Consider the following 19,979-nt stretch of genomic DNA (forward strand, 5'->3'; position numbering starts at 1 on the left):
CCAAAGTGGATAAGATCGGCTTCGACTGATCTCCCAAAATTAAGAAAATTACGCCGATAATTTGGTGCACCCCTAATAATTAGTACAAAGATGAAGTTGTTTCATGTGAAGTGTGCATCTCAAACCCAAAGCAACTTTCCAAACCATTCAAGTCTTCAGAACCAACCATGGAGAAGCAGCATTCAGCTTCTATGCACCACAAATCTGGAACAAACTTCCAGAAAACTGCAAAACAGCCGAAACACAGTTCCTAAAAAAATCTAGACTAAACAACTGACTGGTTTAGACTTGATTTTGAACATTAATCAACATTCTGAAGTGTAACTTGACCAAATGTAATGTTTCAATTGTTGACTTTGTATTTTTGTGTTTTTAGGATCTTTGAACTGAAATGTGTAATACTAATAAACCTGATTGAAAAAAGCTTTATACTTTTTCCAACTGAAGACGGTAAAAGTGAGTTATGATCCACAATGAAACGATTCCTGTGCAGAAACGGCTGGTTTTCTGAAAACATGTTACTGTTTTGGGAGCATCTTCTGCCCAGGCCAACCTGGTGCCAACCCTGCTTACCTTTAGTCTTCTTCCTGTTCTTCGTCTGCAAAGAGGCCGACTGCTGGTATGTCTGAGGAAAGAAGAGGGAGACAGAGACAGAGCATGCTGTCAGGACAGATCAGTGGCCTTTGTTTGCTGCAATGAATCCTGGGATATAAAAGATGACAGCAGTTCTTAGAGGCAGCAGGACACAAGCAGAGGAGGCTGGAGACAAACAGACACAAAGGAAACCATCGCATCTCTCACTACATCCTCTCACACACGGACGCAGTCAGTCAGGGGTGGAGGAGTCAGAGCGGGCTGCTTTCACACGTCTAAACATAGAACGGAGGGCTGGAGGTGACGTTAAGGTGGGACAATAGCACATCCAGGTGATGGAGGAAGTGTGAAACAAACAGAGCTGCAGGGAGTTTATAAATAAAGAACAGCTGACCATTGATGAGGAAGAACTATTAACAGTTTTTCTCCAGTGTGACAACAGAGGCACAGTGAGCTGGAGTAACAGAGACATTAACTGGTATTCGTCTGTTTCCAGTCTTTACATTGTGAGGGAATATAAAGCTGACATCACAGAAAATCAACGTACCCTGTCGGATCACAGCAGAACACTGTGAATGTCACACAAATCCAACTCCAGTTTACTTGGAGCTGGACAAACGTACATAATAATTACTGATTAGTTTTTTGTTTTAAGCCAAACTGGTTGCATCAGCTTTCCTGTTTTAGCCACAGTTTTTACTCTTTTTAGGCAGTTATGAGGCAAAACCTTAAACTGCTGCTGCACCAGCTACTCAACAAGTTGTTGCTAGGTAACCAAAGAATGAGTGGGTTGCTAGGTAACCAAAGATGTGAGCGAGTGAGTCGATCTTTGCTGGCCGTAGAAGATTGAGCGGCTAAAGTCTTTCTTCTGCCTACATCTCCCAGGATTCTGTGCGGCTCTGGATCTGAGGTCAGTAAAATTATTGAACATTCAATCAGATGTATTATCTATTGTTACTGATCAGGTGTGTATCGCCATACATATTATTGTTATTGATTCATGATCCAGCACTAAGAAGCCCAGCCCAATAAGCTCCAGATAATTTGTAGTTTTAGATAACAACCTTTTTAATCTCCGTGTTCGACAGATTAATTGTTTGTTAGTATCAATTAATCAATATTGTGTTGTCAGTAATTTCATTTCTTTCTTCTGTTCAGGTAACCGGTATTGCTCAAAATGAAAATAAATCTGATCGTAGATTTCAGTAATCACCTTTACATTTTAATTTAAGTGTTATTAATTTAATGGATTTCAAGTAAACTAAGTCTTCAGGTACAAGATTTTTCTTCTTTTTTCTTTTAGCCTTTTTTTGTTTTTAGCTTAATTTATTATTTTCAGAAAAGTTTCAATAATTTATGAGACTGGTGGATTTGAGAAAGTTAAAATACTTAAATACGGAACAGCCACTATGGAGGACTGCATGTACAGTGCTATAGCTGAAAACTTATGAAACGACCGGCATAATGAGTGGTACATTAAGCCAGAATTACTTAAAATTTATATTTTTCTAACTTAGATCTGTGGTTGTTGCTCTAAGATCACTAAGAAAGTAAATGAAAGCCAGAGTTTTCATGCGGATGCTTCCTGGAGGCTGCAGATGGTAGTTTTGCATATGTTTACTAATGTGAACCTTTGAAGAGCAAAACTCAGAGTAAAACTTTTCAAGGACTTTTTACAGTGATTTCCAAGAGTTTGTCTATTGACGGCTTTACTGACTTCCTTGCTTACAAGCAGTAAATATAATTGTTAAAAACAGGCTTTCTAGAATCCTTTCAAACCCCAATTTTATTACTTTTGACCAGAAATGAATGAACTGATGGATAGATAATGAAGCAGGAAATAAAGTCTGTTCTAAATGGATACTCCTTATTTTAATTTTGTACACAATTCCACATCTGGAAAATGTGTCAAACAATAAAAACTCTTTAAAAAAACTTGTTCTCCTCCTCGCCTGTGGAGGCGCTGCACCAAGAACCATCGAAGGTAATGACACTAAAAGCTCAGAAGAAGAAACCAAGCATTACTTCCTCCTCCACAAAATGTAAACAAAAATGGAGTGGCATTAGATTTTATCAGTTGTGGGATTTGTCTTTAGTTTTGGTAAAAAACCACAAGTCGTTTCTCCAGCTAGCTTTAGACTCTCACGTTTGTTTTGGTTGTATTTACCCAGAATGCCCTGCCTTATAGTCTGTTTCCTGCTTTTGGAGCGGTTTCCAATCCGCTTGGTGTTCACATATGCATTCAAACAGCACCAGAGTTCACAACCAAATTGATACCAAGGTTTTTAGGTGGACTAGCGTTCACTTTTTGGTTTGATTACGCATTCACACCTCCCAAAAGGAACCGGACTTTCCAGGCTAACAAACTAAAGTTTGATTGAAGCTGACTAAACGGGGCTCCCTGTGAGTCCTTCTGTTTAGTATTCATAAGTCAACTCACAGATGCTTCAGTGATCAAACACAAATACATTATACTTATTGTGTAAAAGGTTTGCATATTGTATTTGTGACTTAATTTGACAAAGGAATGTTTCCGAATACCAAGTGTGCTAATTAGAGGTTTGTGAATCCGGTTTCTAATCCATCATGTTTAGATTGAATCTCTCGACAGATCAGATGGGGCAACAGACCAGCTCTGATGTCACGGCATTACACATCTCAGGGGCCGGACCTCAGCCACTCACAGCCACAGGCTCAGTGGGACAGATGACAAAGGTCCTCCCACTCCCACCGACACGCCATCTGTCATCAGAGCATCACACATGCAGCACACACACACACACACACACACACACACACACGTAGCTGCTGCAATGAAAGCACGACCTGAGCGCAAAACACACAGCTGTTTCTCATTTTCAAAGAGATTCTGACAAGACGAGGAAGGTCACTGCCGGCCAAACCCGGGCCAGATGTCCTGGATGTGACAGGAGGGCAATAACGAATCAGCACCTGCCAGAATCACACTTCACTGCAGCGCTTTTCTGTCGGGGTCAAAGCTCAGCTGCTTGGAGGGCGACTGTTTGATTAGTAAAATGACTTGGAAGGAGAAAGAGAAGTTCTAGGAGTTGGGAACAGTTTTGATCCAAAGTGTGGACTTCCATCTATGACCGGTGATGACACAATGAACTGCATATCTCTGATTTACTGGAAAAATATCGTTTATCAGTTGGTGGAAGTCAAACACTGGTTGGATTGGAGGAGCGAAATCGCAGTCTAGACTTTTTGTCTGTGCTAATTCCTTAATTAAAGTGCGCTTGAGCTAAAGGTCAAAAGCTAATGGCAGCACCTTCTCCTTCTGGATTTTCTGACGGAGACAGGAGCTGTGTTTTAATATTTTGAAAATAAATTACCTTAATGGACACTCTTTAACCAAAATCAATAACAAATAGTAAAAATGCAAACAATGAGTAACTGAAGAAAGACACCAAAAAAAGACAAAGATTAATAATAAATAAGTTTAAAAACTGACATGATACATAGAGGTTTGGTCTCTGGGAGGCGATTCCCTCTGATTGGCCTGAAGCAGATAGTGGGAGGGGCTTTGGCTGTGGTGGCTCCGCCTCTTTGCACGCTTGGCCGTGTCATTGGATCGTTTATTTGGACGTGCCGTGTGGGAGGAGTAGTCCTCCGAGACGGTCCGCTCGTCCGCAGTGGACAGTCCCACATAACGCAACAACGAGGCATCTGCAAAACAGAAAACATCAAACCTTTAAATATATCTGCAAAACAGAAAACATCAAACCTTTAAATATATCTGCAAAACAGAAAACATCAAACCTTTAAATTTATCTGCAAAATAGAAAACATCAAACCTTTAAATTTATCTGCAAAACAGAAAACATCAAACCTTTAAATTTATCTGCAAAACAGAAAACATCAAACCTTTAAATTTATCTGCAGCTTCTATAATTTTCAGTGTTTTCAGCAGGGATGAATATATTTATCTAGATCAATCCAATAATGTATAGAATTTTAAAAAATAGTCCAGAAAGGACTCATTATTCAAGTCTTAACCTTTAATCAGAGCATCAATTTTGGTTAATCAGGTGTCAAATTACATTATTAAACTTTCATTCGGACCAAATCTAAGCAGGAACTCAGATCTTTGTCTCGTTCAGTGGGAGTAAAAATTAGAACCAACAAAGCAGGGAAATTTTCCAGCGGCTTTTGAAATCAAACTCCTGGACCGTTATCTGTCACCTCAGTGTTATCTCAGCTTTGGCGATGCAGTGAAGCTGTAAACAGGTAGGAGAAAGGCAGCAGTCAGCAGCTACTGTACAAACGAAAAGCCATAGATCCCCTCCAGCCTGCCTCCGTTGATAAGACAGACATTAATCCCAAAAATGCTTTTTCCCAAAAAACCCTTTTTTTATTCACAGTGCCGTTTGTTTTAGTGGTGAATGCAGCAAGAAAGGCATCAAAAATGAGACACCCCAGTTAATTTTATAAGACTTTACAGAAAGTACAGATGAATTCGGCTGCAACCAACACTAATTTCACTAATATTCCTCCAAAAGATCTAGTTTTAGAAAACACCGATGAATTGTGTTATAGAGGTATAGTACAAATAATTGGATTATTTTAAAGAAAAAAAGTTAATTGCATTAGATAAATAAATATAACTTACACGTAATTTATTAAAACATAAATGTGGAAACATAAGTGGATCTAATTGAAAGTGTTTTCACATCTGATAGTACGGTTGATACGGTTCGATTGATGACATTTATTACATTTTTACAGTTTCAAATTAACCTTCCATTCTGAAAAACTTGTTCCCCTCCTCACCTGTGGGGGCGCTGCACCAAGAACCACTGAAGGAAACAACATGAAAACCTCTGAAAAAGACACTGAGCTCAATTTAACTCTACACAAACGGCAAACAAAGAAAGATTAGCATCAGATTTTAGCGACTGCAGGATTTCTTTTAAACTCAAAATATTTTTGCCCTTTTTTTAATGTCAATTTTATTTTGTATTTCTGCTATTTTGAACATCATTTTAAAGATGGAGCTTGAACACCAATGTCTCATAATTTCCCAAATCTAAAAATAATTATCTAAAAATATCTAAAAGTTAGATCAAATTAAATCTTTACACATCTATTTTTTTTTTTACTAATGTCACAATTTATACTCAAAATTAATTTATTATGTTTGCTTTGGTTGTATTTACCCAGAATGCACTGTGCCACTTCCTAATTTTGTTTTTTTAGTTGCACTAATAAATTTTATTAATTTACATCAAAACATCTCCACAAAGAATTTGAAATGAAATTATTTACATTTTTCACCCAGTTTTTGTTAAGTCGCTTTGCTTTAAGTGTGATTATTGAAACAAAATCCTGAGTTTGATCGACCGGAGTTGCACAAAATGTCAGCTGTGTAGTTTATATGACTACAGCTCATCCATCTTCCAAACTTCTTCCCACCTTCTCCCCAAACTCAGGTTTCCCTCTGCAGTTTCCTCCCTCCTGTCCTTCCCTGGTTGCTAAGCAGCGGCCAGAGGAAAGTGAGAAGCTGTCAGCGTCGCCATGGAAACTGTGTGAGTGATTCAGGTGGAGGTCAGAGAGAACGATCTCTTTCTTTAACTCCTTTTTTTTGTCTGTTCTCATCCCTCTATTCCTTCTATTCTTTTTTTTTCTTCTTCCATTGCTGCCTGTCATTTCCTCCGCCTTTGTGCTCGTATCTCTTTACCTCCTTTGCTCCTCAGCGGCTTTTCTTTGGTTCCTCTGTGATGCTAATGACAGGGGGAATTAGAAAAGAGGCTCGCAGATCCTCACACTCGCAGATCGCTTCATAATTTGTACAGATGGGAACCGTTTAGCTGAAATCCAGCCGGCTCCTCTGGACTCACCTCTGCGGGTTTCTCTGTTCAGCTTGGCTGGATCTTCGTAGTCGCCCACCCAGTTGCACTCCACAGGCATCGAGATGGGCCTCAGCCTGCCTACAAGTGCAAATTAGAATAAAAGGAAAACCTCATTATTCACTCTGGGAACTGCCCGTTTATTCAGAATATTTAGTCCTGAAGTGCTGGGAGTTAATTTTAAGGGAATATGTCAGTTCATAATTTGTGCAATTTGTGTGAATTTGGCTAGAATGAAACATTTTATAGCACAATCAAGTAACTTCATTAACTTCAGCTGTTATCAAAAATGCTACATATATCATATATGACTTAAAGGAAATTTGACTTTGTAATTTAATGCCTTGAAATTGGGTCTCTGTCTCTTTAAGAAATCTTTCTGAAGCTCTGCCTTTAGGAATTCATCACAATATGACTAACATTTTACCAGCGTTTCACTGAGCAGCAGCTCCTATAATGAGCTCAACAGATGTGCAGTGCCAACAGATGTTTGCTAATTGCTGTTGGCTAGTCTGAAGGAGCAGAGTGGAGGAGGGCTGTTCTCAGAGACAGAAACTCTGAAAACTCAAAACTGCAGCTTCGAGGAGGAGCTGCACGTTAAAGGCGGGGCTAGGTCCAACCAGGCATTTTGAACAGCTGAATGGTTGCCAGGGAGATTAAAAGATTTCTCAAACACGCATTAAAGAATAAAAGCAACTCTCCAGGCATGGAGAGACTTCTGCCCAGGTCTCTCTTGAAAATGAGATCCAGATTTCAGTGGGGTTTATCTGGTTAAATAAAGGAAATAAAATAAAATAAAATGTTTTTGATGACGGAATAGCATTGTATAAAGTGGATTTTACATAATAATGGTGACCTGTTATGCTTCCTTGAACAAGTTAGGATGGGTCTATGGCCAACACAAAACATGTTCATTACATCTTTTGATCAAAGTCATTCTGAGATAAAAGTTTAGCTATAACGTAATTTCATAATGATTACTTAAATCCAAATAATCTGCTGATGGCCACGCCTCTAAACTCAACATTTAGACTCTTGTATCAAAATGGCTGCAAACCAATGAGCAATTATACAGCCATACAGCTTAGAAAAGCAGAATTTGTGCCTCCCGCACAACAAACAAGAATGCAGCAAGTGTTTTCTGGATAGTTAGTCAAAATCAAACCACTTGTCATTTCCAGCAGCCATTGTACAGCGGTAAAACCAGCTGACCAAACGTGGTAATGGGCCAATGCCTGCTGGTTTGTGGCGTTACATTCAGGAGGTTTTTGAAACGGCTCATTTTCCATACATGTGTTTTCTTTTTTAAGAGTTTTGTCTGTTTTTGGAAGAAGTAGAAACCCAAATGGAAGCACAAAAACGAGCAAAATGTGAACTTTGCATACCGGATCCCCTTTAGCAGCACGTGCATTTATAGAAACAGTAAAGAAATCGGAAACTGCTTTATTTAAGGTTAAATAAAAGCTGGTGTTTTCCTCTCTTATTGCCCTCAGTAGCTTTTATGAACGGTTCAGCTGAACAGAATCAGGTTTAACTCGCAGTGACACATTCTGGGTAGAACCTGCGCACCATATGTGGGCGTGGTGCAGTACACCGGCTCCTCCTCTTCTCGCCGGTGAGACTCTTGATCCAGGAAGGAGTTTGGTGATTCAGAGCGTTTGGCAGCGCTGATTTGGCCACCGTGGTTACGAGACGCTTCCTCTCCAGACAGGGCTCCTGTCTCATCTCTATGGCAACCAGAGGCAGACGCTCATCAGAGGAAGTTTGAACGACGAAGGAAATGGTTTGGCCTTCAAAGACGCAGAGGAAGTACCTGGGAGTGTAGGGCTCGGCGGGTGGAGGCGGGATGTAGAGATCCTGGAGGGCGGAGCTTTTGGTGGGTGTGCCTGACGGCGTGCCGGAGCCGCTGCCTGGGCTTCTGGTTGGCTGGATTTAAAATTTAAAGAAATTAGTACATTTACAGTTTTTTTCTTGGAAAAGTCCATCAGATTCTGCTATAAATGTTTCATTTGTTGATTTTTGTGTTTTTATGATGTAAAGCTCTTTGAACTCATTTGGTTTTGAAATGTGCAAAACGAATAAAACCTGCTTGATTGATCGATTAAAATGAGCTGAACTCAGACCCACAGCATCACAGATCCTCTGTCATAGTTTTTCAGGAGTGTAAGAATATAAGCTAATTTCATTTACACTGTACTAAATGTAAAAGGCATAGAAATAAATAAAATTAAAATAAAAGTCATAAAGTAATAACTTTACTTAAAAATAGTCAAACACAATTGGAAACAATCAGAAGACTCTGAACTTCCAGAGTTCAAGATTAAGTTTTGTGATTTTGTTTGTCATACTTTAAAGCCGTGTTTGTTTGTTTTTCCCCTTTTGAAGAGTAGCCAGGTAACTGATCGCATCATATTTAAATCCCAGGAACTCACAGATTAAGTGCAAGCTTTTATTAAAAAAATATAGATGAAAAAGATGAAAAACAACCAATCACAGTCAAGAGGCGGGTCTTAGCGCTGTCAATCAACCTAAAGCCGCTGCTCAATGTGCTACTGGCGGAGAAACGTAAAACTGATCCACTTTATTTCTCGTACGAGACTCAAAACAGATCTGCAGTCTAACTTGTCCTAAAAGATTAGTTGTTGTTTTTTAGGGTAATTGACAGCGCTAAGGCCCGCCTCCTGGCTCTGATTGGTTGTTTCTGGTGCACTTCTTCAGACAGCGATAGCAGCTCAGAGAGGAGATGGAAGAGATATTTTCACAGATTATCTGTCTCATATCATCCTGTCACAACATGAAGAAAGTTTTATCAAATACATTAAAACATATATTTTATAAAAGTTACATACTGCAGCTTTAACAGGAGTTTCCAATTTTAGATTAGTAACCTTTATTTGACGTAAAACTTTAAACGTAGTATATCTGGTAATTTCTGTTCCAGTGGACCAAAACACAAAAAGAAAGTAAATTTTTGATGCACAAACACTTTTCCTTCTTGTTTCCTCCCGTTTGTCGCTAATTAGAGATAATTAGTTGTGGAAATTTCAGCCTCAGCTCTGAGAATGTGGGTGGAAAGCCATTAGTTTTCCCTTCCCATTTACTGCTTTCGACCCGGCAAGCAAACCCCGTGCTGAGCCACAGCTCCGTGACCTAATTACACGCTTTGGCTGCGGCCGAGCGGGAGGAAGAATGCTGCGGGGAATCGATGTGGGCCAGCGAGGCGCTTTAATAAAGTCTATAAAAGGTAGAGACAGTCCCACCTGCAGAGCCAGGGGTTTCCAGCGCATGTTCTTCAGCAGTGCAGGGGCGGAGCTGAGCGTGCTCTGCGGACGCTTCTTGAGGGTCAGGGACACGACGCCTTTATCTGCCCTCAGTGAGCCGACCAGGTTACGCAACTGCCAGCCCACCTGTAGAGCAATGAGGAATAATGTAAGGCAGGGAGACTCGCCACAGTAAAAGATCAGGAGTGTTCTTAAAGGGCCGGTTAGACCGTATCGATAAAGTACACGTGTCAAACTCGAGGCCAAGGAACCAAATCCAGCCGGCTGCAGCTTTTTATGTGGTCTGGACTCCAGACTATGCATAAATAAAACTGTCAAGGTAACAGTTGTGTGGTTAAATAACATTTTATTGATCAAATCAAAGTAGTTTTTATCTGTTTACTACCAAATTAAATTAGTCAATACTTTCAGTTTTACTACGATCGTGAAAATTCACACAAAATCAACAAATCGGGTCATTTTTTGTGCTAATCCATAATTGTTACATACTTCCAGAAATCTTCCAGAAAAATGGAACAGGTAGGAAGTGATGCCAACTCCCACCTGCAGGTGGCAGTGTAGTTTACGTCTCCACTTGTAAACAAATAAAAAACACTTTTAATTTGATTAATAAAATAATATTTAAGCACACAATTGTTATCATGACGGTTCTATTTAGGAATTTTTTCAATAAATTGGTAATTTAAAAATATTTCAAGAAATTTTCAATATTTTCACTTATATTAGAAGGTACTATGACATTTTATTACTCACAAATAATCGATCAAAGACTAAAAATGGACATCAACTAAGGGCAGAGGCAGAAGTGTATTAGCAAAATATACTGCCACCTGCAGGTGGGAGTTGGAATCACTTAAAACCTGTGTTGATAATTTTTCTGGAAAGTTATCAATGAACTCACAATTATTCATTAGCACAAAAAATGATGTGATTTGTTGATTTTGTGTGAATTTACACAATTGTAGTAAAACTGGAAGTATTGACTCATGTAAACTTGGATTTGATTAATAAAATAATATTTAAACAGACAGATCCTGAAAGTTTTATTTATGCGTAAGACTGGAGTCGCCTAGAGGGCCACATAAAAAGCTACGGTGGGCCAGATTTGGCCCTCGAGCCTTATGTTTGACACATATGGTGTAAGGCAATGAATATCTCCCTCATTTACATGCAGGCTGAAGTTTGACTCCGGTCCACATCGTGAGTGAAACAAGTAGGCGGCGAGGCGGCATAACTATCTATAGAGGCTTCATGTGATGTAACCTGCCCTCATTTCCAAGACCAAAGCGTCTTTTCATCCATCTTTCTTTTTTATTTTCATTTTTACCAACTATGTGCAAAAGCCACGCCTACACTGCTCGCCTCCAGCAGATCTGCGAACGAAAACAAACTGTAAACAAACACGAAGCTGCCCACCGGGATGCGGCGCTCACAGCCTCGTCGTACCTGAGCGTAGCGAGCCGACCTGGGATCTGTTCGTGATCACAGACCGACGGTTGTTTTCAGAGCAGGTCGGGTCCAAAACGGCAGCAAAAACACCATTACTGGGATTTATTTACTGGGATTTATTTACTGGGATTCATTTACTGGGATTTATTTACTCTGGTTTTATTTACTGGGATTTATTTACTGGGATTTATTTACTCTGGTTTTATTTACTGGGATTTATTTACTGGGACTTATTTACTGAGATTTATTTACTGGGACTTATTTACTGAGATTTATTTACTGGGACTTATTTACTGGGACTTATTTACTCTGGTTTTATTTACTGGGATTTATTTACTGGGACTTATTTACTGGGACTTATTTACTCTGGTTTTATTTACTGGGATTTATTTACTGGGACTTATTTACTGGGACTTATTTACTCTGGTTTTATTTACTGGGATTTATTTACTGGGATTTATTTACTCTGGTTTTATTTACTGGGATTTATTTACTGGGACTTATTTACTGAGATTTATTTACTGGGACTTATTTACTGAGATTTATTTACTGGGACTTATTTACTGGGACTTATTTACTCTGGTTTTATTTACTGGGATTTATTTACTGGGACTTATTTACTCTGGTTTTATTTACTGGGATTTATTTACTCTGGTTTTATTTACTGGGATTTATTTACTGGGACTTATTTACTCTGGTTTTATTTACTGGGATTTATTTACTGGGATTAATTTACTGGGACTTATTTACTGGGATTCATTTACTGGGATTTATTTACTGGGATTTATTTACTGGGACTTATTTACTGGGATTCATTTACTGGGATTTATTTACTGGGATTTATTTACTGGGACTTATTTACTGGGATTTATTTACTGGGATTTATTTACTGGGACTTATTTACTGGGATTCATTTACTGGGATTCATTTACTGGGATTTATTTACTGGGACTTATTTACTGGGACTTATTTACTGGGACTTATTTACTGGGATTCATTTACTGGGATTTATTTACTGGGATTTATTTACTGGGATTTATTTACTGGGTTTTAATTACTGGGATTTATTTACTGGGATTTATTTACTCTAGTTTTATTTACTGGGATTTATTTTCTCTAGTTTTATTTACTAGGATTTATTTTCTCTGGTTTTATTTACTGGGGATGGGTTTGTCTCCTGTTTCGCACCTGAAACTGTGCAGATCTGTGTGTTTTACTTTTTATCAAAGTTTTTTGAGGGTTGGATGAGATTTTTATATTAACGACTTCTCGACATTTTCATGCCATAATTACAAACATTTCCAGAATTTATCTCTGTTCTTATATTTAATTATAAATATAACGTTATACATCCAACCATCCATCCAACCAACCATCCAACCATGGATGGATGGATGGTTGGATGGATGGATGGATGGATGGTTGGATGGATGGATGGATGGATGGATGATCCTCTCATTGTTTCTGATCATTTTTCCTATTGCTGATTAAAAAGACTCTCCTCACAGCATGATGCCTCCGCCTCCATGTTTCACAGTGCGTGTGGTGCGTTCAGGGTCCGTTGTTCGTTGCTGCCTCTTAATGAGCCACCATTACTGCTGCTAAGCTCAATAGGCACCATCTAGACAGAATCAGCTTTCATGGATTCATTTTGCAGTTAACAGAACCCAGAAGGAAGGAAAACATTTCAGAATTTCCTCCAGTTTCATCATTTTTCTCCACTTTTGTTTTGCTCTTTCATGTAAAACGTCTGATTTCAAACGTACCACGGTCTGGTGGTTGACTTGAATCACTTCATCTCCTGCGTGGATCTTCTTGCAGCGGTCAGCCGGAGACTAAACGCACACAAAGCGGAGATTAATAACCCACTGAGTATTGATTCCTGTCTGACACTTTTTGGGAAGTTTCACAGCAAACCCCACTTAAATAATCAATAACGGTAGGCGGCCATGTTGTCGTCCTTATTGAAAACGACAGGCTGCTGTTGAAATCAGATTCAATGATTGATTTTTAGAGAAAATCCTCTCACCCCTTCAGTGGTTCCTGTGATCACATGCAGACCGTCATAAGTGGACTTGATGTACATCCCCTGATGGAGACAAGAAACAAAAATATTCAGTGTTTTAAAGTAACACTACTTTCTCTTCGCTCTAGCCAAAGTGTTTCTCAAACTTTTCCAGGCCGAGGTCCACTTACTCCATTTAATAAACACTCACATGAAATCTCCTTTGAATGTGAAGGTGGCGCTGTTTTGTAAAAGTGACTGGCCACAATAAGACCAGGAACAAGTTTACTAGTGGCGTTTTGAGTTATTTATTTCCAATGATGGAAAACACATGGGAATCAAAAAAGTTTTGATAACATTTTGGGGCTACTTGTAATTTAGAAACATAATAAAAGTAAATATTTTTGAGTTGGGTTGGAAAAAACAAACATCTTCTTTCCAAAAGCAGGTAGTCCAACATAAATAACTTTATTTTAGGTGTTAAGATGCAGTTAGTCAGCAGGGGGCGCAGCGCGGTCATGTCGCACTCAGTCAATGCGGACCACAGTTTGAGAAACACTGGAATAGAGTAGGGGTGTCCAAAGTGCGGCCCGGGGGCCATTTGTGGCCCTTTTTGTAATTTCTTTAAGATTAGATTTTTAGTGGAAAGTTTATAAATTCTTAAGCGGAAAAATATTAAGTAAAACACAGATAATTTTTCTTAAATTTGCCTTTTTTTTCATTAGTATTTTATTTTTATCTCATGCCACAAACATCTGTTGAGTTTTCATTCACAGACTTTGACACATTCATCCATTACATTTCACAAAATACAGCAAAGTTTGTAGAAGAAAATTCTTAATTTTGTTCTAAAATATTTTAAGTCTAAATATTTTAGAATGTCTCACTAAAGACATTCTCATGAGGAATAATTTTCTTAATTTTATTCAAGTATCTTTTGATTTTGAAGCACACAGGTTCTACTAACTAATTTTTTATTATACTGCCAAAAATAAATTGGTTTTCTTCTCTTTATGAATGAAATAATCATTGGAAAACAGCTTTTTGTTTTTATTTATTTTACCTTTACCAAACATTTAAATGTGTTTAGTTATCCGAAACATTTAAATAATATTTTTTTAAAGCAAAAATAGAAGAAATCTGTGATACCATATTACATATTTTTTGTTTTTAAGAATCGATATGATAAAAATCAGATATAAAGACAGTTTAGAGCAGTACCAGGCCTTCAGATGGCTTAGTGTTGGTGAGGTGAACCAGTTCAAGGTGGGCAGACTGGGAGACCAGTGGGTCCGATGATACGCACACAATGTGTTCACACACTTCAGACAGAGTCTTACACTGCAGACGAGACAAAGAAAACAGCAAAATAAATAAAGAACAGAAGATTTATTGACTAAATATGACCTATTGTGATAAAAACATGAGAAAAACTCAGCTGTTTTCGTCACGGACCAAATAAAAAATCTATTTTCTGCTGTAAGAATCAGATTAAACTCAAGTATAACATGCAGGTTTATTTTTATTTATCAATTCAGCACTTCAGTAAACAATAACCGAATCCCCTCCAGATACAATGGAGGTGAATTCAATTATGCTTTTTCTTTTTTTTCTCATCAGATCTAGTTGTGTTTTCTATAACAGAGCGGTCTGAATAAAAACTGCTGACTGTATTTTTGGATCAGCCACTGAGGAAGTCACTAAACTTTGTCTAGAAAAGTTTTTCTGCCACGTCGACAGGAAAATCCCTGCTACCTATTAAAAGATTTCTCCTCCTGCACTTATCATTTCCAAACTTAGCAGTGCGACATTTTGAACTCGTCATTTCTCTGAAAATATCCCAGAATCTCAAAAGGGTTTTGGCTTCGCTCTGGTTCTGGTTCTGGAATCGTCCTCACAGCTGACATGTTGGTTTGTCATAACAAGTAAAGACCTGCGTGGATTTAATGGGCTTAAACATCGATTCACTCAATTATTCAGTGATGGAGAAAACCTGAAGATGGTGAATCAGAACATCTGATGTGAAAAAGATAAAACAATTTTCAGATGACATTTAAGCCTGGATGGGAAGATTTTATTGGTAATGAGTTTAAATGTCGTTTAATGGATATAAATACCACATCAACCTTCATTTACAGGTCTAACCTAAATCAAAGAACGATAATTTGTTTCTTTTTTTAAGTTTCTGGTTCTGAAAAGTTCATCTCAAAGTTGCTCATCTGATGGTAATTTAAAGAAAATCTGGAAAAAATCTGCAAATCCAAAGGGATGCACTGATCTACTTTAATCACTTCCGATATCGATACCTGATCTTTAGTATCGGCCAATATCGATACAATACAGAATCAGCTTAAAACACAGATATATAACTGGAGAAAAAAAATACGAGGCAACTTAAAATGATCAATTTTTCAAATTTTCCTTTTCATAGGTTTATGTTTGAGTAAAATGAACATTGCTCTTTTATTCTATGAACTACTGACAACATGTAAATACTCTCAACAGTATTTATGTGCAGAAAATGAGAAAAGGGTGCAGTGCTTTCAGACTGGAAATAATGCAAAGAAAACCAGTTCATGTTCATTTAGAAACAGCAGTACTAATGTTTTAACTCAGAGATCAATATTTGTTGGATAACCGTCAGGTTTCAGTGCAGTGGGCTCTTCATTTTCTCCAAAGCTGTAAATTTCAAATTTATTGAAAACTCTGCACCAGCACAGGACTTAAATTCACCAATAGCTTCACAAGCTTGGTCAAACACATTAAACAAATAAAAAATTTTCAGTCGGTGCAATTAGGAGATTTCACAGATTTCAAAATAAGAGCGCTGTTGATGTTTATAAAATGGCGTGATGTGAAATGAATTTCCAATCTCAAACAGCCTCTATGGGCATAAGCCATTTTGACAAAACAGTTTTATTGCTTTCTAGCAATAAAACTGTTTTGTCAAAATGGCTTATGCCCATTTTGATTTTATAATTCCAGTTCGTACAATTTTATGGTCAAAGTGAAAGGATCTATTGTCTCCTTTGTGGCTGTTTTTCTGCGGTTCTGAAAGGATACAGAAGAATCTACATGGGCAGTTGTCAAATGTCGGCCTAAAATGTCAAACCGGTGCATCTTTAACTCTCAAACTGCTTTAAAAACCTGTTTCTGATTGGCTAGTCTCCACAGACTGAACATTAGAAAAGAACAAAGTTTCCCAGCAAAGAATTTTCACTAGTGTTGGTAGCCACTCGTTTGGCTCAAACATGAGATTTCTCCTTCATCACTCATGCTGCTGACTCCTCATGACTTCTTCCTACATCCATTCTTCAAACGAAACTAAAAACCTCTTACATTTTTGTAAATCTTGCTTGTAGGGTAACATTTATGAGCCAACAAACATAAAAGAGCTACTTTCTGCTTGATAAATGCAAAAAAGGAGACGATTAAAGCTGAAGCCCAACATGTTGACACCAAAATATTTGCTAATTGGTGCGATTTGAGGCAGATACTTATTTGTAGGAGCTTGACTCTTAGAAGAAGCTCCAAAAGGAAGAAAAACAGAAAAAAATGAGAGACTCGCCTAGACGTTGCTCACAATCAAGTAGTATTTCCAGTGGAAACAGAAACAGCATTTTAAAAAGAGGAAAACTTCCAGTTTTCCACGTTATTAAAGCTGCAAAAACAAAATCTTACCAAGTATTTTTGGTTTTGTCTTTAGTGCAAACACCTCAGTAAGAAAAAAAAAAAAAACGATTTACAAAAGTAACTTTTCAGCAAGAAATCAATCATTTTTTTAATATTGATGAAAAGGTACTAAATTTAGATTATTTCACTTGTAGAAAAAAATGTCTAAATGAAATAATATGCCAATAGACAGTGTTGGGTAGTAACGGATTACATGTAACGACGTTACGTAATTTAATTACAAAATAAGAGTAACTGTAATTCGTTACAGTTACAATGAGAAAATATGTAATCCAGTTACAGTTACTTCCGAAAATATTAAGAATTACAAGTTTAGTTACATTTTTTTAAAAAATATAAACAAAAACCTTTGCGAAATATGTAATGATATTTTTATTGCTTTGCGCTCTTTATCGCCGTTTCCCGCTACGGCTCCTTGTCTCTATCACAGCCGCAATGCCACTCTGATGTTCCATCCTGTGCTGGTGGAAGACACCCTATGGGCTCTGCGTTGTGTTTCTTTTCGTAAAAGTGGGGTGTGTTCGGTGCAGGAGAGGAATCGGACACAGGGCTCTTCGTGGAGGGGAGACTTTAGCGCCTTTATTTCATCCACAGGCAGTAAACAGACTGTCAGGATTTAACAATTTTCCCTTTACAAAACAATCAAACCTCATCAAAACAAGATGCAATCTGCAGCCAACTGGCACACTGAACAAACAGAAAAAACGATCGCCATACCAACGCAATGTATATTTTACACCGGGCTAGCGGAGCTGCTGCTTACCTACAGGCAGTAAACACACTGTAAGGAATACAGCAGCTCGCCCGCAAAAATCCCCTGCACTACGGTGTCCCCGATAGGACAAACATCTCGGAATTGTGATAATACCAGCAATTACATAAAACAATAGTACCCTCTTCTGTAACATTTATGCACTGCTTTACATTTACATCTGTGAATATAAAAATGTTTTACGAATATTTGATGCATGACAAACGTTGGAATCTATTCTTTCCCATGAGACATTGTATGCAACATAGGGTGACCAGACGTCCTCTTTTTCCCGGACATGTCCTACTTTTCAGACCTAAAAAAATGTCCGGGGGGAAATTTAAAAATCGTCCGGGATTTTGGTCAACTGCCTCCAGTATGGCCCGATGAGAAGAGTCTGAGAAAATCTTACATGCCTGGTGCTGGCATCTCTTCTTGTGGACCTCCTGTGATTGCCTGTCATCAATTTCCTCTCAGCTTAGTGCTCTTTTAAGGTTCCCACTCAGTTCTCAAAAATTAAATGTTGAACATGGGTCAATACTCATTAAAATCTCAAAGTAATCAAAAAGTAATCAAAAGTAATTAGTTACATTACTTTTTAAAAGTAATCAAAAAAGTTACACTACAATTACATTTTAAACAAGGTAACTTGTAACTGTAACGGATTACATTTTTAAAGTAACTTACCCAACACTGCCAATAGATCTAGTTAATTTCTTTAAACCGTTAAAGAAATTAACGGTTTAAAACAAGCCTCTATATCCTGCTGAAAAGTTACTTAGACTGACTTTATTATCATTTTGCATGCACAGGGTGAATACAGAATGAAATTTTGTTGCATACGACTCAGGACAATGTTTTGAGGTTCCAATGTTATGAGGTTACTCCAGAATAAAATAAAATACATTATAAAACATAAATATAAATATAAATATTAAATATAAAGTGCAGGAATGACAATAAAATAGAAGTTATTTAGTTATTTACTTGTTAGTTAGTTTTGTTTGATTTCCAGTGTACTAAAATATTTCACAACAAACTGGACCCAAAATGCTCGGTAAGATTTTCTGTTTTTACAGTGTAGAGAAAACAAATCAGGAAAAAAAAATTGCTTAAATTCAGGGCTAAAATACAACATTTTCCCAATCACTATTACCTAATTACCAGTGCAAATGTCTTAGTGGACTTGGAAAAAAATAACCCCAACTTTTCAGAAAAAAATAGGAGCTTGTTTGAAGTCAACAGTTGATTTATACTGATGAAAAAATACTAGATCTACTGGAGGAGTATTTCTTCAAATGCTCCTATTTGTGCTGAAATTTTACTTGTAAAATAATTTTGTCTTACTTCAAGTATAACAAGATATTTGCTCTACAAACTAGACCAAATATGCTTGGCAAGGTTTTGTGTTTTTGTTAGTAACGCAGGAAACAACAAGCTTTTCTGTCGCTGAAGAGAGAAAAGAGTTTTATTGTCCGTAACAGCAACATGTACTAGCATCTCATTTTCTGTTCCTACAAAACAAATATTTTGTGTTTTTGAAATGAAGATGCACTAATCACCTCCAAATTTACCAAGAAACATAAATGTAGTTAATCTCCAGACACTTTTTTAATGCCTCCAGACATTAAAACCAGATGTGAGTAAAGTGTCCAAATATTAGCAGAACTTCAACATAATTTTACTCAAGCAAAAGCAAAAAAGTATTTGGTAAAAAGTCTACTCATGTACTGAGTAACTGATCACATTAATCATTTAATATTAAAAAAATTACATAATCAGACGGACTGAAATATAAAGTTAAATGGAAATTTTGGTATTTTAAGAACAAAAATGACAAAAATAACAAAATAAGACAAAAGATTTTTTTTCCAAATGCGTTTCTTTTAATAAAATCTTACGAAACTTTAATACTAGCTGCAGGTGTGTCTCTGTGTCTGGTGACATGTTTGGTTTTCATTTCAGTGGGTAGAAAATCCAGACATTTTACTCAAGAGGATCTATTTTTGCAAAAAAGTTACTCAAGTAAATGTAATTGAGTAAATGTAACTAGTTACTACCCAACTCTGATTAAAACCAGTTTAGGTTTGTGCTCTGTTAGGTACAGCATCTGGCTGAAGACAAACTCACCACATGGAGGATTTTGTTCTCCGTCTCAAACACCGTACAGTCCTGAGGGAATGGAGAGACATTTAATGTAGCAACAAGAACATTTTGTGTTGCACATGCTGCTAAAGTATCTCTGCATGCTTCCTGGGCCTCACATTGCTGCAGCCCAGCCACCTGGATACTATACACTGCCACAGAGACAACAAACACCCACACACACAGACATGCAT

The 19,979-nt window shown here is 37.5% G+C and overlaps 1 protein-coding gene across 2 annotated transcripts in view; it reads right to left on the bottom strand.

The window, feature by feature from the left end:
- cnksr2a (connector enhancer of kinase suppressor of Ras 2a) overlaps positions 1–19,979 on the bottom strand; it is a 71,652-nt gene that overhangs the window by 17,778 nt on the left and 33,895 nt on the right. For both annotated transcript variants that reach the window (XM_044104022.1, XM_044104021.1), the window contains exons 5-14: positions 19,771–19,812; positions 14,418–14,537; positions 13,221–13,280; positions 12,958–13,026; positions 9,722–9,868; positions 8,275–8,387; positions 8,031–8,188; positions 6,453–6,542; positions 4,067–4,281; positions 574–625 (exon numbers count right to left, since the gene is read on the bottom strand). In XM_044104022.1, the coding sequence (XP_043959957.1) occupies positions 574–625; positions 4,067–4,281; positions 6,453–6,542; positions 8,031–8,188; positions 8,275–8,387; positions 9,722–9,868; positions 12,958–13,026; positions 13,221–13,280; positions 14,418–14,537; positions 19,771–19,812 (1,066 nt within the window). The remainder of the gene's footprint in view (positions 1–573; positions 626–4,066; positions 4,282–6,452; positions 6,543–8,030; positions 8,189–8,274; positions 8,388–9,721; positions 9,869–12,957; positions 13,027–13,220; positions 13,281–14,417; positions 14,538–19,770; positions 19,813–19,979) is intronic.

This window comes from Gambusia affinis, linkage group LG21 (assembly GCF_019740435.1).
Source record: "Gambusia affinis linkage group LG21, SWU_Gaff_1.0, whole genome shotgun sequence".
NCBI lineage: Eukaryota > Metazoa > Chordata > Actinopteri > Cyprinodontiformes > Poeciliidae > Gambusia > Gambusia affinis.